Source organism: Sphaerodactylus townsendi, linkage group LG07 (genome assembly GCF_021028975.2).
Source record: "Sphaerodactylus townsendi isolate TG3544 linkage group LG07, MPM_Stown_v2.3, whole genome shotgun sequence".
NCBI lineage: Eukaryota > Metazoa > Chordata > Lepidosauria > Squamata > Sphaerodactylidae > Sphaerodactylus > Sphaerodactylus townsendi.
Genome location: NC_059431.1, coordinates 58,068,115 through 58,095,338, shown reverse-complemented (window position 1 = coordinate 58,095,338; position 27,224 = coordinate 58,068,115). Strand labels below are relative to the sequence as shown.

General features: G+C 41.9%; 2 protein-coding genes across 5 annotated transcripts in view; one reads left to right on the top strand and one right to left on the bottom strand.

Annotated features, from left to right (window-relative positions):
• DMXL1 (Dmx like 1) overlaps window positions 1-19,172 on the bottom strand; it is a 122,602-nt gene extending 103,430 nt beyond the window's left edge. Inside the window, exons 1-2 of one of the 2 annotated variants that reach the window (XM_048503688.1) lie at window positions 18,886-19,172; window positions 931-1,056 (exon numbers count right to left, since the gene is read on the bottom strand). In XM_048503688.1, coding sequence (XP_048359645.1) covers window positions 931-1,056; window positions 18,886-18,972 — 213 coding nt within the window. In that variant the 5' untranslated portion in view covers window positions 18,973-19,172. The remainder of the gene's footprint in view (window positions 1-930; window positions 1,057-18,885) is intronic. The other variant, XM_048503687.1, reaches the window with a different exon arrangement.
• Window positions 19,173-19,401: 229 nt separating this feature from the next.
• The window catches only part of DTWD2 (DTW domain containing 2), an 82,938-nt gene continuing 75,115 nt past the window's right edge, over window positions 19,402-27,224 (top strand). Inside the window, exon 1 of one of the 3 annotated variants that reach the window (XM_048503692.1) lies at window positions 19,402-19,530. The gene's annotated coding sequence lies outside the window, so the exon portion shown is untranslated. Of the gene's footprint in view, window positions 19,744-27,224 lie in introns of all 3 variants that reach the window. The other 2 variants (XM_048503691.1, XM_048503690.1) reach the window with 2 other exon arrangements.

The following is a 27,224-nucleotide window of genomic DNA, read 5'->3' as shown; positions in this document are numbered from 1 at the left end:
TCAGTTAAAGAGCAATGAAGCTTTGCCATTGTAAGTCGTTATGAGGCTTTTGAGAATGTTTGTAATTTTTGTTGATATTTTGAATTACAGCAACCTTTCTGTGACACAGTTCCACATAGATGGACATTTCTCTTTTAACCCTTCTAGAAGGCAAAATCCAAATCCAAAACTTGTCCATTCTTTTCCAAAGGCCAGAAAAAAGCGGGATATAAATATTTTAAGTAAATAATAATGTTGGGATCAGTGTTGTTTTTTATTTAATAGTTTATTTTTAGAAATAACACCAGATAACTGCAAATCAGATATTTAACACCAAACACTACACTCTAGCCCACTGGTACTGTCTACCAATCTGGTTAAAATGCCTAAATGTCTGTTTAGTTTTATTAATGATTAAATGCTACCTAGTTCTTCTTAAAATCACTTCTTCCTGAGGCAATTAATGAAGTGGCATGACAGTTGTTCAAGCCTTTTCTCAAGGCGATAAGTTTTAATACTGAATACTATGTTCACATGGAGCTATTTTCAAACAATATTATCCTCACATGAAAGCAGTGGTGGTAACTCCCCACTGCAGAACTACTAAATAGTCATTAAATATTATAAACCAGTTTTGCTCTTGGCTACTGAAGTAGATGTCTATGTTCAACTGGCCCACAAGCACATATAATTCTGAAGCACAGCTGTGACCAAACTAGTATTCATGAAATAGCAATGTCTACAAGAACAACAACAAAAAACAACAACAGAAAAGCATTGTAAAAGCATAACTGGTTAACAGAACAGCAGGATTTTATAAGCAGATTTTTAAACAGTTTACATACACATCTTTGCAAATAACTCAGGAAGTACCACACAGAATGAAACTGGAAATACTTAATTCAAAAACCATATCAAGTAGCAGCATTTAATAAAATTACTAATACATACTTTCCCTTGCTGCATAGAACAATCCACACATCCCACTTGTATATTGCCATGCTTTGCTCCAGGAATTATTTGTAATCTTTCAAAGTCAGTCCCCAATATCACGATATCACAGCCTGATGCATATGCCTACAAAAGAATTAGAAAGCAGAATATTTCTATTTTTAAAAATACAATCAAGAGGAAAGTATATTAAAGAAGTTACCTTAGCTTGTCAGATTACACACATTCCTCTGATTATATTTCATCAGTTGGACTGAAAATCAAAGACACGTAAAGCAATCCAGAAAAAAAGCTTGTATCCTTCAGGCCACTTCCATGAGTGACATTGCCTTAAGACAGCAGATGCATATGTGCGTGTGTGTGTGTGTGTGTGTGTAACACTGCATTATTATACCCTGAACACTGTCATACTGCCAATGCTGACTGTGAACAGAAGTAAGTCACTATGAAGACAGACATGATAACATGTATGCAGAAGGAGAACTACTAGGCAAACTGCAATTGCAACACAGGGAACTAAAGCACAGAGCATGTAACAAACAAGGTATATTAAATAAGCAGCAAAAAAGTTCATAACCATTTATTAAAACATTTAAGCAATAGGTTATTTTATAACATCTATACAATGCCACTTGACTGCATTAACTGACTAGCAATATCAATTATGTTCCTATCATGTGACTGCTTGTACAATGATACTTACATAAACAGAACAGCATTAAGTAGCATTTGCATTCCATACTCGCTTTATTGGATTTGCATCAGTATCTTTTGTTTACTCAAAAAAAGGGGGTGGGGTCAATTTACTTATCTCTAAATGAAAGAATCACCTTGATAATCCATTTCATTGCCCTGGACCCACTAAAGCTGACTTTTGTATTGCTAACATGAAACGTGTCACTTTTAATGTTGCATGCTTATTCTGATTCAATAATCGATAACCTTGTTTATTCAATTATTTCTCTTCACATGATTTCATAAAAATGCAACACTACTGGACAAATGTTAGAATCTACAGAATAAGATATAAGATAAAATACTTGTCAAGCTTTGGATTTCAAATAATGCATTCTACATTGTTCTGTGTTCAATAACTTTTTAGAAGCCTGTTCTTGTGCAACATGCTGCATGTCATGCGGATGTTAAAGACTACTTAAGAGGAAGATTATGAACTAGCAGCTATCAGCCATGAAAGCTAAAAATGAAACTTCCATATTCAGATGTATCATACTTCTGATTACGAGATGTTGTGAACAAGAGGTGAGAAGTTATATTTACTTACAGTCTACCTCTGAGCTGGCTGGGGCATTTAACTAGCCACTACTGATCACAGACTGCTTTACCTGATCTGTTCTACCTAGACAATTATCATGACCAAATAATGCAATACAACTTGCTATTTTAGCTGATTACAATGATCATGAACAATTACTACTATTCAAGAATACTGATTTCTTAATATAATCAATGAAACAAGGACACAACAACAGAAAAGCTGGTATACAAATAATTTTTTTAAATCACATGAACCGTTGTGCTGAATTCACCCTTAATGAAAAACAACTACGTAAATGCTGAACCAAATTCCTTAATGAAAAGCTTGAGTGCATTATTTTGTTCCCTCACTTAACACAATGAAGTTAGTTGGTTTACATGGGAATTTAGATGAATCCCACAACCTAGTTCGGGTAGTTATTCAGAAGTTATACAGATCAATCTGCTCAGCTATGATGAGGAAATCGTGTGTTCAAAATATAATTCAGCCTTTGGAATTCTCATTACCTCACTGGAGGAGACTGCACCACCGCACAGTAAGCTACATTTACTGTCATGATGATTTATTCTTTTCTGTAACCACTAAATTTGCTATGACTTATGCTGAACTAGTCCTTTTGCTTTACCACCCACTTCTATCAGCCATTCCTATCACCCTTCGAATGTGGATGGAAAAAAGAGCCTGGAATAAACCTAACTGCTTAAAAGAACATGGGATTAACCTAACCTTTCCTCCATAACTTTGGACCCCCTGAACCAAACTTCACCAAACCTGGGATGTATTATCAGGAGAGTCTTTTATTGTTACCACCCAGGTTTTGTGAAGTTTGGTCCAGGGGGTCCAAAGCTATGGATTCCCAAAGGGAGTGCCCCATCCTCCATTGTTTCCAATGGGAGCTAATAGAAGATGAAGGCTACATCTTTGAGGGTCCATAACTTTGGACATCCTGAACCAAACTTCACCAAACCTGGGATGTATCATTAGGAGAGGCTCCTAAAGATACCCTGAAAGTTTGGTGCTTCTAGCTTAACAATTGCACCCCTGACAGCAGGCACCCCCCAAATTTCCCCAGATTCTCCTTTTAAATCCACCCCCTTTGGCATGGATTTAAAGGGAGAATCTGAGGTCCTCAGTTTAGAAGAAGAAGAAGAGCTTGGATTTATATCCCCCCTTTCTCTCCTGTAGGAGACTCAAAGGAGCTTACAATCTCCTTGCCCTTGCTCCCTCACAACAAACACCCTGTGAGGTGGGTGGGACTGAGAGAGCTCCGAAAAGCTGTGACTAGCCCAAGGTCACCCAGCTGGCATGTATGGGAGTGCACAGGCTAATCTGAATTCCCCAGATAAGCCTCCACAGCTCAAGTGGCAGAGCAGGGAATCAAACCCGGTTCCTCCAGATTAGAATGCACCTGCTCTTAACCAGTACGCCACATTGAAAGTGATGCTGTTTCAGGGTGGGGGATAATCCACCCCAAAACAGCATCACTTTCAATGTTGTTTAACTAGGGACCCCAGATTCTCCCTTTAAGGTGGATTTAAAAGGAGAATTTGGGCTCTTTAGTTTAAACACCATTGAAACTGATGCTGTTTGGGGGTGGATTCCAGCATCACAGCAGCTGCTCGGGGGGGGGGGGACTCAGATTTTGCACCAGGCTCCATTTTCTCTCTATGCCTCTGCCCAGAGGGGAGGGGCGGGGAGGGCAGCAGGGCAGGGGAGTCTGCCATCCCCGACCTCGGAGAGTTGCTTTTATAAGCGCTAGGCCAGGGGTGGGGCTTGGGGAGGCGTGACCATGCCCTAGGGGCGGGTGGGGGTGTGGCCCCACCCCCGAACCTCCCCCATAAAAAATCTATACCTACGTCCCTGAAAGAAGTAGTAGTGTTTGGATTTATATCCTGCCTTTCTCCATTGAACGACAGAGGACATCTGGGTGATTCTTCATCCACCAATCAGGAAAGCAGGAAAATCTGATTGATGTGCAGCTCCTTGGTCACTGGGCACCGCCCTTTTGCTCTCCAGTTCGGTGTCTCCGCCTCGCAGTATTTCCATATATAGAATAACTCAACTCCTTTCCTGGGTAAGGAACTTAAAAGGGACTATCAAGAGACCAAGAGAGTAAACAGATTGAATAACAGGTTAACGGTACACAGTGCGGGAGAACACAGCATCTGAAGAACAAACAACTATAACATCAAAACCCAAGAAGCTAACGAAGTTACAAAACTGATGCCTTGCATAATAAGAGGAATTAATGACCAACCAGGGGGGCAGATATCCTCTGTCGCTCAATGGAGAATAACCCTTCATGGGTAAGCCAATGGTTGTTCTCCATTGAACAAGAGGACATCTGGGTGATGTTCCACAGCAGTGATGCCCTCTATAGGGTGGGGTGGTTGTCCTCTCCAGAGATGTGTTCTAGGACTCTGCGACCATAGGAGAAATCTGCTGCACTGAAGATATTCAGCCTGTAGTGTTTTACGAAGGTGGAAAGAGAAGACTATGTTGCAGCCTTGCAGATTTCTTCAACTGGAGCATTATTATTAAAGGCTGCATTGGTAGACATGTTGAGCACTGAAATGGGTTGTGATCCCAGTTGGAACAGTGAGACCTTGTGCCTTGTAGGCTTCCACTATGCACTCCCTAAGGCATTTGCTTATGGTTTGGGGAAAGAGTTTGGACACTTTATTGTGGTTGGCTTACAGAGATGAACAGCACCTCAGATCTTCTGATCTGGTGTGTCTGGATGAGGAAGGCCTTAAGGGTCCTCCTGACATCCAGCTTATGCCAATAAGCTTCCTTGGGATATTTAGGATTGGGACAAAAAGTAGGTAAGTATAGCTCTTGTTGTTTGTGGAACCGAGAGTTCACCTTGGGGATGAAGCTCGGGTCAGTGTGAAGATGCACAAGAATGGCTTGGCTGAGAGAGCAGCTAGCTCTGAAACCTTTCTAACTGATGTCACCGCCACCAGGAAGATGGTCTTCATTCACAAATGTTTCAGAGAGATGTCTGCTAGTGGTTCAAACAGTGGCTTTGTGAGGGCGTGAAGCATGGTGTGTAGTTTTCAGGTGGGAAAATGGTGCCTCACCGCTCTGTCCTTTCAAGTAGCTCCCTGGAAGGAATCTCCTGATGGGGGGATGAGAACTCAGATTAAGTCCCTCCAGGGATTGAACTACAGAGGCAATAGCTGCTACTTGTCATTTAAGGGTGGACGCCTTAAGGCCTGAGATGAGGCCATCCTGCAGAAAATGGAGGATCTCGCTGACAGTGGGTCGTGTAGGAACTACCTTCTTTCTCCAACACCATCTCACAAATGCTTCCTACGTAGTATTGTAGATCTGTCTTGTTGAAGACCTCCAGGAGGCTAGGATGGTGTCCGCAACTTCAGCGCAGTATCCCCTGAACCTCAGCTCTCTCCACTCAATCTCCAGGTGGTCAAATTCAAACAATCTGGATTGGGATGAAGTACCGGACCTTGGTGTAGGAGGTCTTTGCGCTGGGGGAGATGGAATTGCTTGTGTACCAAAAGTTTGAGTATGTTGGCAAACCAGGGTCATCTGGGCCACCAGGGTGCCAACCAGAATGACATCCGCCTTCTTTTCTCTGACCTTGCGCAAGTTTGAGTATGTTGGCAAACCAGGGTCATCTGGGCCACCAGGGTGCCACCAGAATGACATCCGCCTTCTTTTCTCTGACCTTGTGCAATACACATAGAATCAGAGGAATTGGAGGAAAAACATAGAGGAGGCCTGTAGGCCAAATTGATGATAGGGCATCAGTTGCTTCTGTAAGGGGATGTCTGAACCTTGAGAAAAATCTGGGAACCTGTCTGTTTTGGTGGGAGGCGAACAGGTCCACAATTGGAGTACCCAAGGACTGTGGAATCAGCAGGAAGGCTGGGTGAATCAACTGGCGACTCAACCAGTCTGCTTGGACATTGAGAACTCCCCGGATATGCTCTGCTCAGATCGACAGGAGATCTCGCTATGACCACTGGAAGATGAGGACTGCCTCCTTCTGGAGGATCGGGGATCTGGACCTGCCCTGGTGATTCAGGAAGGCCTTGGCTGCCACATTGTCCATCTGGATCAATATATGGGTCCCTGGAGTTCGGGTTGGAAATGTAGTAATGTCAAGCGGATGGCTCTGAGTTCCAGTAGATTGATCTGCATCCTGGTTTCCTCAGGAGTCCATAACCCCTGGGTGTGGCTGTTCTCCAGAGTTGCTCCCCATCCAGAGAGGCTGGCATCCGTGAACATTTGTCGGGTGGAGAATATCCAGAAGTGCATGCCCTGCGACAAGTTGACTGGGTTGATCCACCACATCAGGCTGGATCAGACCTCTCTTGGGACCATAAGTAATCGGTGAGACTTGCGTGTGATCTGAAGTTGATAGGGGCGCAGAAAATTCTGGAGTGGAACCAACCCCACTGGAATGCCACCAAATAGGCCACCATGAGACCCATCAGACTGGCCAAGGCTAACATCTGGAGCTAGATAGGACCTGATCTTGTTCCTCAGCAGAGTTTGTTTCTCTATGGGGATGGTCAGTTTGCATGACCTCATGTCTATGTGGAACCCTAAGTGTTCCAGGCTTTGGGCAGGTTCTAGGGAGCTCTTTTTGAAACTGACAATGAACCTGTGGGTCTCTAATGTCTGGATGGTTAGGGAGCAATCCCTCTGGGCCTAACTTGGGGGTCTGATCTGATGAGGATATCATCTAAATATGGGTGAAGATGAATCCCATTCTCCGAGGTGCATGATTAGGTTTATTAACACCTTTGAAAATACTTGTGGGGCCATGGAAAGGCCAAATGGTAGGGTCTTGAACTGAAAATGAACTGGCCCTATTGAAAACCTGAGAAAGCGGCAATGAGTATTGAATATTGGGATGTGGAGGTAAACCGCTGATAGGTCTATGGAGGTGAGGTATTCGTCTGGTTGGAGGGAGTCGGCGATGGACTGAAGGCCCTCCATCCGGAAGTGGCGCAATCTTATGAATTTGTTTACGCATTTCAATTCTAGAGTTGCCCTCCACTCCCCATTCTTTTTTGGAACTGTAAATAATATGGAATAGACCCCAGACCCCTTTGATTTGGGGTACAGGTTCTATTGCACCTATGCTGGTAAGGTGGGAGACCAATTCTAGCTTGCTGGCTATCTTTTCCCAGTCCTTGGATCAGGGAGAGGGAATGAATCTGTCAGGGGGCATAGAACGAAATTCTATCACATAGCTGTAAGTAACTATGTCTAGTGCCCAAATGTCTGTATTTGAGAGGGTACAAGACATGGTGAAATAGCTGCAATCTGGCCCCAACCCGGCTGACCTTGGCGTCACTTGCCCTGCCACTGGTCTTGACTGGGTCATCTAATGCCTGAGAACCTCTATGTGGAACCTTAAGTGTTCCAGGCTTTGGGCAGGTTCTAGGGAGCTCTTTTTGAAACTGACAATGAACCTGTGATCCGGAACTCCACTGGGAGCCAGTGCAGATGGCATAGCACAGGGGTGATATGATCTGAATAATCACTACTTGTCAAAAGCCGAGCCGCTGCATTCTGGACCAGCTTCAACTTCCGGATCAATCGCAAGGGAAGGCCTGCGAAGACCGAGTTACAGTAATCCAACCTCGAGGTGACCGTCACATGGATCACAGTGGCCAGGTCGGACTGGGAGAGATAGGGAGCCAGCCGCCGCGCCTGGCAAAGATGGAAAAACGCAACCCGGGTGACATGGGCCACCTGGCCCTCCATTGATAATGAAGAGTCCAGGCAGACCCCCAGGCTGCGCGCCAGGGATGTCGGGCCAACGCAACCCCCTCCAAAATAGGCAGCTGAAAATCCCCCGGTCCCTCCCCCTGGCCCAGCCACAGGACCTCCGTCTTTGTTGGATTAAGTTTTAACCTACTTTGCCTCAACCAGCCAGCAACCGACTCCAAACAGTGCTGTAGAGCTGCAGGGGCTGAGGCCGCCCCCCCCCTCCATCAACAGAATGAGCTGGGTGTCATCCGCATATTGGTGACAGACCAGCCCCAAACTCCACACCAGCTGAGCAAGGGGTCACATGTAGATGTTAAATAAAAGCGGGGAAAGCAAGGCTCCCTGAGGAACCCCACAACTAAGTGGGGCTCTGTGGGAAGCCTCATCCCTGCACCATACCTGCTGACCCCGACCCTGGAGAAACGAAGCAATCCATTGAAGGACAGTGCCCCGTATTCCAGAGGCAGCCAGGCGGTGGATCAAAAAGTCGTGATCGACCACATCAAACGCTGCTGTGAGATCGAGCAACACCAGCAGCGCCGATCCGCCTTGGTCTAGCTGCATGCAGAGCATATCTGTGATGGCGATGAGGACAGTCTCCGTCCCATGCCCAGCACAGAAGCCAGACTGGAAGGGATCAAGCTTTAGCTTCTACCAGAATGCTATTCAGCTCTTCTCCAAACAACCTATCACCCTAGAATGCAAATTCAGTTAATCTGATCCTCAAATAGCTCTGGGAATGGGAAAACCTTTTTTGGATGTTGAGATGATGGAGAATACTTTGCATCCCCTCTATGTCTGTATCTACATTTGGGTTTACCAGTGTCCTCACCCCCAGGGTCCTCATCCAGGTGGAGGGTTGAAATAGATCTTGACAATAGATATTGGTAATCTTCAGGGTTAAAGAAATCTGCTGCTTGTTCCTGGACAGCTATGCCCTCTGGAACTTTCTCCCCTCAGGAGGGATGTTCTGCCTCCCCTGGGGCGGAATCTGAATCTGAGGACTCACAGGGATCACAGTCAGGACTCACCCTGGGCTTCTTCAGGGCTGCCTTGGTTTTCCAAGGGGAATGAGCCCATTTATTCTCAGTATGGGATTTTTTAAGGTTTTCTCCTGGGAATGCAGGGAGGGGGTTGGCACCCCTACAGTTTGGAGATGGTCCCTACAATCTTTACCATCTCCTCCATCATAGCTGCCTTCTCATTAGAATAAGAGTCTTTAATGAACCTTAATATTTCAGCTTTAAAGGAGGAGAGGTTCTCACCCATCTGCTGGTTTTCCAGAGACTCTGGTGGAGACAGGGGAACGTTGGAAGCTGATTCCAGGTCACTGGGGACCTGGAGAAGGACCTGGATCTTCTTCATCCAAAGTGAAAGCCCTCCAGCATCTGCAAGTGGTGGCCATACTGTTCCAGCAGCGAGCATGGTACCGCACTTTTCCCCGCGACTCCCAAAATCTCACTCCCGGAGTGTGCCTGGGAGAGACTCCGGTGCAGGGGAAAGGGAACAGGTCACCCAGAGTTGGGACGAACTTTCCCTGATCACCAATCCACTGAGTTCAGCCAGCGTGTCCTTTTCGGAGGAAAGAAAAACTTTTGGCTTGTGAGGCATAGCAGGAAACGTGCATCCCCCTTTTCTGCCCTTGCCTGAGCTGAAGCAAGGAAGCAGTGGCCGATGAGAAACATCCGAAAAAGGAGCCATCTCGCTATTCTACTGCCCAGAGGGCTACAGACCTCTCCTTTAATTTGAAGGCAGCAAGGAAGGAAGAATAGAATAGAGAAAAGCTTAAAGCTAGCAAAAAAAGCAAGACAGCTTTTTTTAAAAAGAAAGATTAGTACTGCTCGTCCCTGAGGCAGGAAAAGAACTGGAGTGCAAAGGGGCGGTGCCCAGTGACCAAGGAGCTGCAAATAAATCAAATTTTCCTGCCTCCCTGATTGGTGAATGAAGAATCACCCAGATGTCCTCTCGTTCAATGGAGAACAAATCTATTTCACCAGGTAAGAGTCTGCCACTCATGTGAAGGAGTGAGGAATCTTTTTTTTTAAAGGTATCAAACTTGGTTCTCCAGAAGTCCGCCACTCCCAACCACTACACCACGCAGGCGTATCTCGGCATTACGTTAACCAATATAAATTGTATATTATTTCAAAATAATTATGTCAAAACATGGAATGAAGTCAGAAAACACTTGCTAAGGTGGAACAAACTTGAGCGTTCATTGTTGGGGAAAAATTGTGATTAAGATTAATGTTGTAATCATAATTTTTTTTGTAATCATAATATATTTTTTTTGCCAGTGTTAATAGTCATTAAGATCAGCCAGGGTAGTGTAGTGGTTAAGAGTAGGTGGACTCTAATCTGGAGACCCTTAGCTGGTGAACTGGATCTGATTCCCTGCTCCTACACATGAAACTTGCTGGGTGACCTTGGTCTAGTCACAATTCTTCAGAACCTCACGAGGGGTCTGTTGTGGGGAGAGGAAGAGAAAATGAGTTTGTAACCTGCATTGAGAGAAAGGTGGGGTATAAATCCAAATTCTTCTTCTCTTCTTGTTCTCTTTTTTCACAATAATATCACCATCATTGTTACATAATTCTACTTCAAAAACAGAGTCTTGGAGTCTTCAAAACCATACATTCTCAAGTCACACTTCCTTGATTAGACAAATGAATCTGTCTAAGTTTATGAATAGCTGGAAACTCTTGGTGAACCTTTTTATTAATATGAAAAAAAAAGAAAGTATTTGTAGATTTAAGGACTAGGAGAGTAAGAAAATTGACATAATAGAGAAAAGAGTGGTTCACATTTAGCTAGCAATAATTAAGTAAGAACTAATTGAATTTTATTTCTATATTTGCAATGAGAAAGCAAGTGCTAAATCTTTAATTGTGTTTATATTTGATGCAGAAGAAATCAGAGGGTAGACTTTTTATTTTACAGGAGAGTTCTTGTCTGTGTGTATCTTTAGTTGTTGAAATCATGCTGGTTCATCTTGAGAATAATTAAAATAGAAGCACCATAAAGGAGCAAGTCATTAGTTTTATGTTCAGTAGAACTGTTCTATGCACTAGGTGCAATGAAAAAACAAAGAGGAAATGTTGCTTGGTAGACCTGAAAAAAGCTCAAGTGTGCAGTTTTCCAGCAGTCTTAAACAAAAAGTGTTCAGGCATGTAGTCTGATCCTGTGCTTGCCTTCTGAGAAATAAATCCCAAATAAGAATGCATAGCATAGTATCCTTAATTATAGTGTGCTAGATTAAAAATGATCTCAAACTACATCAGACCTACGACTGGACATAGAAGCAATGGTTGCTCTCCCTTTGAAAGTCAGCAGTTATTCAGACTTTTCCCCTAGCAACTCGATGAATGATCTGTCTATAATGTTACAGCTTTGGTGTCTAAACTGAATGGCTTCCTGAAAAAAAGTATGTTGTCAGAGGCAATCACCTTCCACATTGCTACTACTGACATGCTGGGGAATGGGGGGGAAGAGATGTTGAAGGTGGCCTTCTTTTACAATATTATTACATGTGTTTCATTAATATTGCAAAGGAAGACCACCTTCAACATTCCCCCAACACACAAAATGTCAGCTGTGACAAAATGGACGATAATTTTAATTATTTCCATGCAGTAATCACCTTGGATTTATCTGGTATATGGATGTATCAAAATAGAAAACAGAGGCAGAAAGAAAGAGCTGAACTTTCAGCAAATAAAGCAAAGGCTTTCCAAATCACCTCTAAGGTAAAAATGCCTTAAGCTATTTGTGATGTAATCAACTCAATGCTGTAACTCCAACAAGCAGTGAATGTTGACATTACCATGTTCTTGGACTATTTAGTCAACAATACTTATGCTTACTTTTTCATTTTTAAAACCAGGAAAAACCAGTCAAGCATTGACGAACAAGAATTTTTATTTGATGATGCCACAGTAAAAACATGGAAAGGGACAAATCCCCCATACCAGTGCATGTACAAAGTCCTAGTTCAAGTCCTGGAATCTCTGTTGAAGAAACTCAGAGTAGTAGACCTGTGAAAACTCCTCTGCATGAGACCTGGGTATTAGTAAAGTGGTCTGACACAGTGTCCAGCACTGACTAGCAAAATCTCATACTAAAACAAATATTGTTTATCTTTACAATCCACTTCACTTCCTTTTTTAAAGTATAAAGCATGTTGATTTTATCTAGACTTGAAAAGTGAAAGCAATCTTCATAAATATTCAGGAAAAAGCTTTAATTCCAATTCTTAAATTGGTTTTACAGGTTTGGACTGTATGGATTACATGTGTAATGTGTATGTGTAAACCAGACACAGATATCCTCATAGTGCACAATAGTACATAAATTACTGTTTCAGTTTTGCCAGTTACACTACGCTGAGAATTGGGGTCCTTTAGTAGTACTTCGAATACAATTGAGAAGACCAGCTGTGGTATTTTTCTTCCTACCTACTACCATTTTCCACTCAAACTCCGAAAGAATTTTCCATAATGGTCCAGAAAAGGGAAGGCACATATCTAAAGAACTGGTTAAATCTAAATGTAACAATTCCTGCCAGAGGGGCCATATAGGCCATCAATGCTAGAACACCCCTGGCAAGAGTTTTTCCAGCTGCTGCTTAAAGACTGCCAATAAGGGGAACTCACCACCAACCTCGGTAGTCGATTTCATGGTTGAACAACTTTTTCACCCTAATATTCAGATGGTACATTTCAGAGGGTAGTTTAAATCCACTGTTGTGAATCCTATTGTCTGCTGCCAAACAGGAACAGCTCCCTGACCCCCTTTAAGAGACTGCCAGTCAAATATAGAATAATCATGTTCCCTCTCAACCTCCTTTTCTCCAGATTAAATATTCCCAAATCCTTCAGCCTTTCATTATAGGCCTTGCAGCCTAATCCAAACATCCCAGGAGGGTGGGAATGGCACCAGTGGTGCCACCTCCAAAGGCTTCTCTGCTGTGTGAGAAGTCCAAAAATGAAACAAAACCCCCCAACTGGCTAAAATTGCCCATAGGATATGGTATATGTCTGAGGCTGGCTCCACTGGCACGCAAGGATTTAGGAGGGCAGTGGAAGCCAATTAAAGTCAGCTCCACCTTCTGGAACATCCCCAAAATGTCCCTAGCCATGCCGGGCCATCTTTCTGTGCTGGTGGAGCTAAACAAATGTTGGCCGTTTCCAGGGTCAGGCGCCACAGAACTGCAAGGCACCCATCCACCTGTGTATCTGCCCCCTCTACCAGTGTCCTCCCCTTGTGCCAGTGGGGAGGACACCGTGCCGACTCCTATGGTAAGGCCACTCTTTCCCTCTAGGAAGTGAGGACTCCAGAACTGCATGTTATACTTCAAGTGTGGCATAGTTAATGCAATGTACATTGGGACTATGACTTCTTGCGATTTGGATGTTATGTCTCTGTTGATACAACCCAAGAACACACTAGTCCTTTTTTGTCTCTGTATCACACTGGCTGCTCATATTTAACTTATGGTCCATCCATGCCCCACAATCTTGTTCACACACACTGCTAAACAGTAGTTTATCCCCCATCCAGTGTTTGTGTTCCTCATTGTTGTTATTCAGAGGTAGAAATTTGCACTTATCTTTGTCACATCTGCCTACATTTCCAGTGTGTTCAGTTTTTGTTCAGTTCTATCTCTATCTTCTGGTATAATACCAATTTGGTGTTATCTGCAAACTTAATCTGTCCCTCCAAACCCTCAGCCAGATCATTCACAAAAATATTGAAAAGTACTGGGCCCAGGACCAAGCCCTGTAGCATCCCACTGAATGCCTCCCTCCATTCAGATGCCATTGACTCATTGAGTGCAGTTCTCCAACCAGTTCCCTAACCAGTCCACAATCTTCTGGTTAACTCATTAGAACATCATGGGGAACCCTGTCAAAAGCTTTACTAAAATCCAGGTAAATTAATCTACAGCATTCTTCAAATCAGAAAGTTCATCACTGAGGCCCCTTCCGCACACGCAAAATAATGTGCTTTCAAACCACTTTCACAGCTGTTTGCAAGTGGATTTTGCTATTCCGCACACCTTCAAAGAGCACTGAAAGCAGTCTGAAAGTGCATTATTCTGCATGTGCGGAATGAGCCTCAGAGAAGAAGACAGCTGAATGGCAGGATCTGTTGGGAATAATTCCATGCTGACTTCTCTGGGTCTCTAAGTTGTCCTTCAGATGCTCACAGATTGATTCTTTTAAAATCTCCAATATCTTCTCTGGGACAGAGATCAGACTGATTGGCCTGTAGTTTCCCGGGTCATTCCTTCTCCCTTTTCTAAAAAATTAGGAAAAACATTTGTCCTTCTCCAGCCTTGTGAGACATCTCTCATCCTCCAAGAGGTTTGGAAGATTATGGCCAAAGGTTCTGCAAACTATCTAGAAAGTTCTCTGAGAACTCCAAGGTACATATCATCTGGCCTGGGGGATGTGTACTCAACCAATGCAGCAAGGTGTTTCTCAGTTATTTCTCTGCCCATATCAACTAGCAGCCCAGATGCTGTGCCTTCCCTACTACCATCTCTAGATGAGCCTGCTCTCTTCTTCAGGGGAAAAAAGGAGGTAAAATGGGGATTGAGCCTTTCTCTCCATCATAGATTCTCCAATTTACCCAAACGTTCAGCATAACATTTTCTGTAAAATCATCTTCATTCTGTGTTTACAAAGGTCACTTCCAAATATTATGCATTACTTGCCATTTTCAAGTGCATCAAAAATTCAGTATGGCTCTACAAGCTCTGTAGTACTAAAATTTGTAGCACAGCTTCAATTAAAACAGCCTCAAGTATAAATTAAACAGCTCATAGTTATACTCATCAATGCAGTCAATATGGCTGTCAATATGTCATAGAACAGGCCTAAAGGCTGCCTTTCTTTCAGATTTTTCATAAGCAATATATAACATTTTTGCACATTATACTAAACTAAGTACATTCTATATCAGTACAGACAAGATAATGTCTTATAGCAACACATTTTCTAAATTCATTCTCGAGCTCTAGTCAATCAACCTACCGTATATACTCGAGTATAAGCTGACTTTTCCAGCATTTTTTATGCTGAAAAAGCCTCCCTCGGTTTATACTCAAGTATATATGGTAATTCCAAGATGGCGGCCAGAGCTGGGGCTGCTGTGGGGATCTGGTAAGCATGTTGCTGCTTTTTTTCTAACTCACCAGAAAGAAGTAAAAACAAGCTGTAAGGACAGCCTGCATAGCATTACAACGAGGTTGTGTGTGTGTGTGTTAAAAGAAACTGAGGCATTTCTCTCCTAAAGGTTATTGGTGCATTGCATTCTAGATGAATACAATTCTTCATATAGTAGTTTACTGCCAAATACTGATGTTGCTGAAGACAAAGACTTTCTTTGGAGCAAAGTTTAGGTTGGCATGGCTATGAATCCCAGAATTATTCTACATTTGGAGGAAAACAGTGGTTCATTTGTGTTTCTAGAGTGCTGGAAAACTGCTCATCCCTAATGCAAACTCTATTAAGCAACTCTATCTCATCTTGCTCCCAAATCTTCTGTTTTAGCTGATACTGAGTCAAGTTTGAAGGCTTATACTCGAGTCAATAAGTTTCCCAGTTTTATTGTGGTAAAATTAGGTGCCTCAGCTTATATTCGGGTCGGCTTATACTCGAGTATATATGGTAATTAAATTTTCCAATCCCATCTACATAGCTATTTATTCAACAGTGGTCTTGAAAAAAGTCTCCCCAGCATCACTATGTATTACTGACTCCCATTACAGCCAATGAAACTAACAGTACATTCCAGAGGAGGAGCATTGCAGTGGCCAGAGACGGAACAGCAAAACCAGCTTCAAGCTGCCTTCAAAGGGTCTCTGGGCAGCGAAGGCAGGAGGGATATTCAAAATCCCTCCAGCCACCTGAAGAGCCCCACCAAAGAAACAAACTTAAGTTGCTGCTTTTATGGCATAAGTCTGACAGTAACACCAGAGATGTTCCTGATGCAAAGGTTCGATGGAAACTGATTAACATCGGGAATGCTCCTGGAATGCCACTTACGCTAGTGAGGTGGGCAAATTTTGCCAGTTCAGCCATGCATCAGCTCTAAAGTGGCTTGCCCCCTTCTTCAGGATTGGGATGCCCATCTTTTTACCTACTGGTCCATCAAGGTAAATATTGTCTATTCAAACTGGCTGCAGCTCATTTATGTCAAACAGAGGTATTTCATATCACCTCCTTCCTGACCCTTTAAAGCTAGGATGATCAAGGATTGAACCGCAGAACTTCAGCACATCCAGCAAATGTTTTAATACTGAGCCATAACTCCTGCCTTCCTCCACTTCTATATATAAATGAGAGTCACACAGCTTTCTATGCTGTGTTTAAGCTTTCTGTGAAAAATATTACAGATAAACAAAACACGCTAAGTCTGTAGTATATAAAGGGCCAATGTGGAAGTCATTCACATGTCCACACAAAGGAAGTGGAATAATCTTTAGCTGTACATGGTATATGGAGGTAACATGGCACAGCCTTCCTCCTTTTTGTGACTCCTCCCTGCAATGTCTCATTTTTTAGCCCATGTTTAGCACTAAAATTGAGATGTATAAACGAACAAAAAACCTAACCCCAAATCCCTGATTGGATGAACAATTAAGAGCAATTAAAGTCCTGAGCCCCTTTCCAAGCTGTTTAATATACAGCTTAGTAGCTATGTTCACAAGTTACAGTGAACACCCATACATCCCATGAGGCAGTGTGATGAAGATAGTGTACATTTAATTTTTCTTTATGTGTATGTTGCTTACATTCAATGTACATACAGCTGAATGTGTGATCAAAATAATACATTTATCCAAGTGTAGCTGTCGGCTTTTTCTTACAGATATATGAATATACCTTCAAGATGTACATTCACTAGTGTGTACAGTGCACCAGTGTAAATGAAGGACACATGAAAAGAAACAACTCAGTCTAATTTCATCTAGTTTGGCCCTATATGGTAAGAATTTCTATTCCACAAAATTTCAGGAGAGAAACAGAATCAACAGACAGCATTTTTAAAAAAATTAACATTCCCACAGCTATCAAGGATCAACATCAATGAGATGACCAAATTACTCAAATATTTCAAAGCTTATTTTTAAATACAACATATCCCATCACTATCTTGAACACATAGTTAGCAATGTAATACAACGCAGTTTGAATACAATTTTTATCATCCATTCACTTCATTTAAATTTTAAGCTCATAAAAGACTGAGAATATTTGAAGACCAACCTCAGTAATCATTTGTTTTAGGTGTTGTCCAATCTGCTATTGAGAGATGTTACGAAGGTGATCAAAATGTAGCCAAATAACTGGTTAACTGTGGAAATCTAGACCCCCTATCCAGCAAGCCGCAAGAAAAATGTCTTTAATGCAACATTGTAGCTACACTGTTTCTACCAACATCTCAAAAATGATATGGCAAACACAAATTACAATACAAAGAATGATCAGCTACATATCCTGTTTTTTAGCTTCATTATAAAGCCATCTTTGTGTACCGCTTAAGAGCGACAGACTCTAATCTGGAGAATCAGGTTCAATTCCCTCTCCTTCACATGAAGCCTGCTAGGCGATCTTGGGTCAAACACCGCTGTCTCAGAACTCTCTCAGTCCATACTAGTTCTGAATGTCTCTTGGCTTAAAAACACATATGGGGGTCGCCGTAAATCATTTGTGACTTAACATACACTCAGCTGTCTAATACACAGAAAATGAAAGGATCATACAATTAAAGTAAAACAAGAAGATGAATTTAAAGGCAGATACTAGAAAACATTAATAAGCAAGACAAATAGAACTATTCTGGAAGCATGAGAGTTAAAAAGTTTTTTTCTGATTATTTTCTAGAAAGATAGCTAATTGTTTCACTATGTAAAAGCATTAAAATACAAAATCCCCCAAACCCCCCACCAGAAATAATAAAAACGTAAAGGTATTCTTAGACAATGTAAATATAGTGTACTAGTCTAAATATCAATAACTATAAAATGATAAAAATCTCTGTTATGTGGAAATGTTAAGTCTTGGTGACACAGCCAGACATACTTGTACTAGTGCAGTTACATAAGTACAGAATATTTTACTACACAAACCACAAACTTTACTTCCAAGCACTTTGTCCTTTGATATATAATCTCAGTTCAAAATAATGTATCAGATTCTGCCACACAGATAAACAGAAGAAGCACTGATTAAAAATCAAGAACAAAAACAATGTTTCTAAGATGTTTTCCTTAGAGACAAGGATTGTATAGAATTGTCTGCTGCATCTATTTACAACTTGAGCTCAATTTAAACTAGGACTGAGCTTCTGACCCTGTGGGACTACTCAGCCTATAAGGAAACTAATAAAACAATGCCTCTGAGCATGTGAGAAATACTTATCTCTGGTATCTGGGGACACAAAATGAAAGCAAATTTTAGTTCCACTGTCCTTCCCTTAACATTAATCTCAGTTAATATATGGCTGATTAACACTCGAATAATTGTTTTAGCAGTGAAAAGAAGAAGCAGAAACGCATCCAGGATAGACGTGGGGAGAGAAACAAGAGGAAGAGGTGAGAGCTGAAGCCTCAACCTAACCGGAGACGCCGAAGTCTACTTATAATATCGACAAGAGTTCGGCTCAGGTGGAACAAATGGACCCTGTGTGTACGTGTGGGTCAACAAGGACTTGCCCAGCCAGTTAGTCTCACCCGACCAGTCCCATCCCTGGTGCATAACCCTTGCCAGCCTGGCCAGTCACCCGCCTAAGCTGTGCCCAAAACGGACACCACGGCACGGTTGGACCTTGAGGAGAGTGGAAGGGGAAGTCAGACGCGGTGAAGCAACGCGGCGACGAGAGAAAGAAGCTGAAAGGAGCCGGCACGAAGACAAGCTCACCGTGAAGGGATGCCCTCCGACGCTCCCCACGGAGAAGCAATGGTCCCCGGGATTGACAGCGCCCGTGAGCACCTGGTGCAGGTTCATGGAGGGGCTCTCGCCCGGCCGCTCCGGCACAGGCCAGCCGACGCCACCACAGGCAGAGCGAAACTGAGGCAGCCCCTCAGCCGCCGCTAGTCCCGCAGGAGGAGGTGACGGCGGCACATACTGCGGGGCGGGGCCTCTTCTCAAGCACCTCCCTCGTGGGCAGAGACGATGCCGTCGTCGCGAGGACGAGCGGGAGATGAGCGCCTCCCCTTTCTCGCCGACCCTCAGCCCCTCTGAGCAGGCTAACAGTTTGTAAATCGAACCATCGCGAGAATTACGGAACCATGACGACTTTCTTTTCCTCCCCACAACCTCCTTCTTCTCTATCTCCTCCCTTTTTTCCCTTCAGCGCTTGCAAAATGAGCGCGTGCGCAGATGCATACGCTGTCACTGCGTGGCGTAAATCTTTTTGTGTGTGGGTGGGGCTGCCCTCACAGCACAGGGGCCTGTAGGAACAAAAAACCGGGACAGGGAAATGTTTACGCAAGCGTAGTCAGGATCGCCCAAAGAGTTAAGGGGGGGGGGGGGCGTTGGTGGCTGTGAAGACGGAAGTGTTACGTAGGTGGCGGTCCGCTTAAGGGTGGTAGAGGGGCTGGCACGTTGGGCTTTTGCAGTGTGGGCGCCGCTGGAATTTAACCTGAAGCTGCTTTGGTGAAGGATGCTGTGGAGCCTGAGCAGGAGATGAGATAAAGGCTGCAGTGGACGTCTGATGTTTTTGTTTGGATGTGAGAGGGCGTCACAGCCGTACTGCTAAGCATATCGGTGTCTATAGTATGTGTGTCGCGCCTGCCGACCTAGATGGTGTCCGTGGAATCAAATTATAGTGGCGTCATTTTATGTTTTATTCTTGCAGACGGACATATTCTTTCTCTGTACAGCAACCCCGCCACCTGGATTGGTTAGGCTGCGTATGAGATTAGTTTTTAGACAGTGACGATTAACTTAGTTAAAGATCGGGGGGAGGGGAATTCTCTGTAGCGAGGAGTCAATAGTAGTGTTTGTAGACTACCCCCCCCCCCCTTTCCATTTTATTTTCAGAACAACCCTTTGAGGTACACTTGGCTAAAAGAAAGTGACTGGCCGATGGTTACCTAGAAGCTTCATGGCCGAGTAGGATTTGAAATCTAACAGCGACACCGCATCTCAATGGTTTTTATATTAACTCAGTCTTCACTATGTAGTTCTCCCTCCCCCCTCTCTTTTGTTGAAAGGATAAAATAACTGTTGAAAGTATACTTGGTATATCGTGTATGATTTTATTCAGATATGTTTATCTGTTGGTTTGATTCCTGACATAGTACAGATAATGCAGCTGGTGCTGGAAAAGAGTAATTTGCTTATTTAGTACGGCTTGTAATAGTGTCTCAGGTACAATTTGAATAAAACAGTTCTTAGTTAAAGGATGAGCAGAACTACAAGATGGATATCTTTACTTCATTAACATGCAGAATAGAATGCCGCTAAAACTGTATTCATTAAATAAATGAAATTAGTATCTAACAAACCATGAACTCTGTTCTTGCAGCAGAAGCCATTTTACAAATATCAATTAGCCCTGCATTACTGGAGTATCAAAGCCTGCAAGGTCCTGGTAATGTAGTTGTGGCATGGCTAACTGAAGAGTTCATCTTTTGTCCATTGAGTTTTCTCAAAGAACAGGGCTCACTTATTCTACTTTGGGAAATACATGTAACTGGTTTATTTGAGGCATATGGTTGAGGCGACTACCATTTTTACCATCCAAAGGCCTTTTCTCTACCCATCCCTTTTTTTACTGTTCTGGTTCTTTATTGGTTCAGACTTGTTGGTTTAAGTTGTGAAATTTTTAGTGTATTTTAAGATTAGTTGCTTAGTTACCATATATGTTTTAAATGTTATTTAATGTATGATTTTATTGTATTGTCGAAGGCTTTCACGGCTGGATTCAACTGGTTATGGTGGGTTTTCTGAGCTGTGTGGTCGTGGTCTGGTGGATCTTGTTCCTAACATTTTGTCTGCATTTTGCCTGCTTTTTTATTGATTTTATTGTCTTTATATGTTGGAAGCTGCCCTGAGCCTGCAAGGGGAAGGGCAGCATATTAAATCAATTAATAATAATTCACAGTTACTTGAAAATGTAACCTTGCTAATTAGGGTTTTCCCTTTTTTTAAAAATTGGATCCTCCCCCCCGCCAGCAAACTTTATCTTAGTCTTCTACCCTGTGGAGTTTTTCAAATCAGTTTAGTGGGATCACCCACAGTAATTAAATATACAATTATTATTACAATTATTATTCTTATCCCGGTGTATACTGTTTGGGGATGTACTAGTTATTTAATATGCATGGCTGTGCTAAGATCCAGTGGCTGTATGAGAAACGAATGCACATTGGTCTTGGTAAACAAGCAGTCTGTTTGGTGACAGTTCCTTAGAATGCAGCACAAGCAACATTTATCTTGGTATTAAATTCTGTTACCATTCAGAACAATCTCATACATTCCATTGTCTATGCATGCCAATCTAGTCAAGATTAAGTTCACAGATCTCCATTCATTAATCAAAGTTAAATTGCAATGATGTAGGATCTGATCTTTGATCTGGGATGCATGGGGAGAGAAAGAGGGTGATTAAACCTTCCATTCCTGCATGTCATTATTGACTGAAGACTATACTATACTTGCCTACACTATACTATTAAAAAATTTTTAAAGGAAAAAAACCTTTAAAGGAGTGATAACATTATGAGAAAACTATTTTCAGTTAGTAAAAATACGTAGAGATGATAGGGTTTAGCCTCTGTCTTTTCCACACATGGCTCCCAGTCTAAATCAGGGTCCCACATGGTGAGATTGTTTATTTTGTAGAATCTAGGCTTTTATTTGTTATTAATGTAATTCATGTTAATTCCTTGGAACAGTGTATTTTGTAAACTAACCTGTTTCTCACTAACCAAACTGGTTCTAACTTCATTTTCTCCTAAGTGTTGTTGACTCAACAATAAATCTGCAAAGTCAATAACATAGTTGTTGTTCACTCTTGGATGGGTTGTTTAGTATAGATAGTATGGGCCCAGGAACAACCACACTTGAGGCTATGACATTCTTTATAATACAATCCAGACAAATTGCTTGTTTTTATAAATCTGGAAAGCATGTTCACTGTGCCTTATGACAATAAAGTATATGTAATATAACATCTTATTTTATTAATTTAGATATATATATCTTGCTTTTCTCTTCAGTGGAAAGCCAAAGCAGCATACAACATAATTCTCCCTTATCCTTGCAACAGTACTCTTGTGAGGTGAGGATGTGAACCCATATCCTAGCAAACCACTGCACAGTGCTTACCAGGTGATATAAATTGAGTGATGCAATTGGGTATCAAAAGACACGGGATTTTTTCCTCACAAAATAGGGTGTTATCTGCAATCATGGAACTGTTACCTTTCTACTGAGGCTGAAGAACTGGATAAGGGATATCTTAAGGGTCATAATATTGTGGAGCTGGTATTCTTTTGGTTGCGTGTCCAGAATGATAGTATGAGTTCAGGAATAGCTACACTGGATGCATACTGAAAAGACTCATTGTGCTAGTATTGAGGCTGAGCCTCAATACTAGACTGTGTGTGTGTAAAGTATTGTCAGGTCGCAGCTAACTCATGGGTTTTCAAGGCAAGAGACATGCAGAGATGATTTGTTATTGCCTGCCTCTGTATAAGGACCCTGGACTTTCTTGATGGTCTCCCATCCGAATATTAACCAGGACTAGCTCTGCTTAGCTTCTGAGATTTGTTGAGACTGGGCTAGCTTAGAATGTGATAAAATAGTAACTGTGTTCCTATAAATATATCAAGCCAGATTAAAATAGGGTGATGGTGCAGAGCCTGATTCAAGGTATGATTCAATCCAAGGAGTAATCTGGGCTTGAGACACTTCCAACTGTAAAATCTAATACAGGAAGAAGTGAGATAGGGATATACAAGGGAAGGGCCTGAGTTATTGGCAGGATAAAGACTCAGTGAAGCATCTGAGTGAGAAATATGTGAATAGGCAGGCAAATGCTTCACAGTGGGTGGTGTGGCTATTGATGCAAGGGGCTGGAAGGCTTTTCAGAAGACTAACAGTGCAATCCTAAGGAGAGCTATATGGATTTTTTTTTATTTTCTGTGCTTGGAAAAATATCCATGACTCTTAGTTTTGTAGAATCAAACCAAGCTTGAACACTAGTGATAGTTTAACAGGTGGACTCCAGAAGAGAACCTTCCAGTAGTGCTTTCCACACTATCTATATCAGGGGTAGGGAACCTGCGGCTCTCCAGATGTTCAGGAACTACAATTCCCATCAGCCCCTACCAGCATGGCCAATTGGCCATGCTGACAGAGGCTGATGGGAATTGCAGTTCCTGAACATCTGGAGAGCCGCAGGTTCCCTACCCCTGATCTATATGGAAAGCAGTAAGAGAACCCTGAATTTTATGAAATCAGGAAAGTATAGGATCAGTTTCTGTCAGAAACTTTATATTCCAAATTATCTGTATTTCTGATTTTTTTCCCTTTGTGATGTTCTGCTTTGAAGAAAGACAGATTAATTCTGCTGTCTGTGTAAGTTATTTTTCATTCATCCAGGTTAGTCTGATCTCACCTGATCCCAGAAACCAAGCAGAGTCAATTCTGATTAGTATTTGAATGTGAGACCACCAAAGAAGTTCAGATTCATTATGCAGAGACAGGTAATAGCAAACCACCTCTGAATGTCTCTTGCCTTGAAATCCCACTAGGGTCATTGTAAATTGACTCTGACTTAACGGCACTTTCCATCACCATCAGGTACATGCGATTATAAATACAATTTACAAGAATTATGTATGATTACCTTAGGCATGTCTAACAAATAATATCATGTAGCCAAAAACTAATATTTAAATGCAACAGGTGTCAAATGCCAGTGTGTTGGAGAGTATTGTTATTTTAGCTGTTTTAGCCATTCATATGCATTAGTTGTGCTGTGAAATGAACTGGATTTTTTTAAAAGACCCTGGCTTTTCCATTTGTGTTAAAGTACAGAAAATGAGTTTCCAATTATATGATATTGGCTGTAGATAGTGATGAAAATAAGTGGAAGTCTGAACTAAAAATGCAGAAAAGAAAGTATTCCACACACACGAGAGCTCTTTTATTCAAACAGATATAGAAGGAACTGTATATTTTGAATAGTTCAATCTATGTAGCGACCATTGCTTCTTAATTAGGAAGTACCAATAGTGCCTACAAGAATGTACAAGGAACAGTATTACAGAAACATGAACAGATTAAATACAACATATTGTATCTGTAAACTTAGAATTCTAAACAAGTTTTGTGATCATTAGGATAGGTGGAGAACATTTGATTGTAAACATGGAACTCTTATAATTATACATGTGTGTATTTCTTGATTACAAAGTAAGTGAAAGGGAATATCAGTTCTAAAATTAAAGATTTCAAACCAAGAGTAATAATGCTACTTTTACAGCCCAATCAAAAGTGCTTCGGTGGTCAGGGATGGTGCTGCTGCTGTGCCGCTTCCTGAAGGCTTCCAGGCTGCATGCCAAAGCAGCAAGGCTCTGGAAAACCCCAGCTATCTAAAAAGCCCCTGTGATGGATTGCAAGGAAAATGTAATTTTAAAATGCAATTCTGACAAGGCAAACTTACTATTTACCTTCAAAGCGGAGCAGAAAAGGCTTAGGAACAGTGAAACCACCTGGTTGGCTGTGGCCTCCTTCACTCTGATTGGGCAAGTAGCAGTGTGATGCAGAGGGAGGAGGAGGATATCTCTCCGTCACAGACATTCTAGATGGCTTTTGGTTGGAATCGTTCCTACTGTTAAGAGCTGCTAAGTGCTGTCTGTCATAATTGAGAGAAAACTAAATTCTGAGGGAGGTAGATCAGCCCAAAGAGACTGACTGATTCTACTGGTATCAGTCAGAGTGTTGAGTTTAAGCAGTCATACACAGACACTGTAAACTGGTGGGGTTTATTGAAGAGCCAGGTGAATGCTTAATAAACCAGGATAAAGACTTCTAAAGCAGTGGTTCTCAACCTTCCTAATGCTGCAACCCTTTAATACAGTTCCTCATGCTGTGGTGACCCCCAACTCTAACATTTATCCATTTTACAGATGGAGAACACTGATGCAGAGAGCCTTAGGCGACCCCTGTGAAAGGGTCGTTCAGCGCCCCAAGGGGGCGTGACCCACAGATTGAGAACCATTGCCCCCAAAATATCAATCCCAAAATTGTTAAACAGTAATAATCCTTCTATACTTGGGAGAATAGCCAATTATTTGCTGCAAGTCATGTCCTTAAGAGGTATGTAAAATAGGCAAGTACAAAACTATTTAAATGTGAAATACTCCATACCTCTGATACTCCTGGGGTATTTTAGAAGGTGTTTATAAGGAGCTCACTGTTATTTATTGCATTTTATGGAAATTTAATTAATTTATAGTATTAATTAGTATATACAATTTATAGATCTTGGGGAAGGCTATACCTTTTTAGCAAATAGGCTATGAATAACGAATATCTTAATCCTGTCTTTTAAATGTAGTTTTACTATACCCGTTCACAATCCCATGTACAATGGAATGGACAAAAATTTTTAATCTTCGTTATTTTTATAAATGAAGTGTGATTTTAGAATGTAAAACTACTCATAGACGCCATGTACAACTCTTTTAAATTTAGTGATGGTCTATACTCACGCTTTTGTTTCTTATGCCAATAAAGGTCTATTGTTGTTGTTGAGAACCATTGTCCTAAAGAGAGGAGAGTTTTAGTATATCAGTTTGTCTTGGGTGTAGGGATCTGTTTTAAGTTTACCTCAGTAAGAGTTTGTTTTAAGGGTTTTACCTAACTTGGAAGGCGATATATGTGGGTACTGAGTGAATGTACCTAGCCTCTGTTAGGACCCTGTAAGTGAATAGCCATAAGCCAAAACATCTAAGCAAAGGAACTGTACATTATTTGAAACAACTTAGGAAACAACATTTAACCAACTAAACTAACTAATCTTAAATGCTGTGCTAAAGAAATCAAAACACTAAATCTCTGTTCCAAGCTCTCTAGTGAATAGTGTAAATATATTTCTCGTGTCCCTTGCCTTGTTTGACTCTGCCATCCATCTCCAAGTTTAAATATCCATTCCTTTACCATCTCCTCTGCCGGTTAAATAAAACTGTGTTCTTGTTTAAGTTTACTTTTGCCTCAGTATATTTATTTTGGTGTGCCTTGTGTGGGGAGTGTCTGAGCAGGAAGGAAAAATAATGGGCATCCCTTGATTTCTGGTGTGTGATCACAGGGCTGAGGGAAACTGCTTTCTGCCTCATGCTGCCATTATTAGAGGTACCCCAGTTCCCAAAGTGAAAAGGCGGGGAAAAAATTAGAGTCAGTGGTTACCCTGCCTTGGTGTTATAATCAGACTGAGTGGGTGCCTGTCACAGCCCTCATAGTCGAAAGTGACATTACGCCAACCTTTTGGGTGGTGTAACTCCAAGGGCCCTGGGGTCAGTGTTTCCAGCTCAAAAGGACAAGTGGAGGCCGACTAAGGTCAGCTCCACCCTCGGGAAAGTCGCCAGTCATGCTGGTGTCCTCCTGGATGCCAACACAGTTCTGAGGGCCAGTCTCTCTTTTGGGTTGGGTGGTGCCATGTACTGTGGCAACTGCCTGCCTCCCAGTTTGCCCACTCCACTGCCATATTTGCCAAATGCACTGGTGGGGTAGGCAAACATGTCGGTGCAAGCTCACACTAGCTCCATAAGCCCATTCAGGGCTCCTCCTTTGGTTTGGGCTGTCCATTAAACTGAAATATTCCCCTGGTACTAATTCAGCTAAAGTTACCTAGGTCCTGTTGAAGACAGTAGAGCTAGTTAACAACAACTAATGCGACTCTTAATGCTTTTAATAGCATTTAAACATGACTAACTTTAGCTAGATTGAATGAAGAAGTGTGAATCACATACGAATGTATCACTTCCTTGTAAACTTCAACAAATAGCTATTTTAGCTATTTGTATGCTTCAGCTGTGAAATGAACTGAGATTTTTTTCCATTTGTGTTAAACTACAGAAAAATCATGTGTAATCATCTGGTCATGACTGTAGTAGTGGTGGAAATAAATGGAAGTCTTAGCCAAAAATGCAGAAAAAAGTATTTTGAAGTTTGGGACTTTCCACAGCATCTAGCAAACTTCACATTTTAACAGTTATTTTCAGGTGATCACTGAGGAAGAA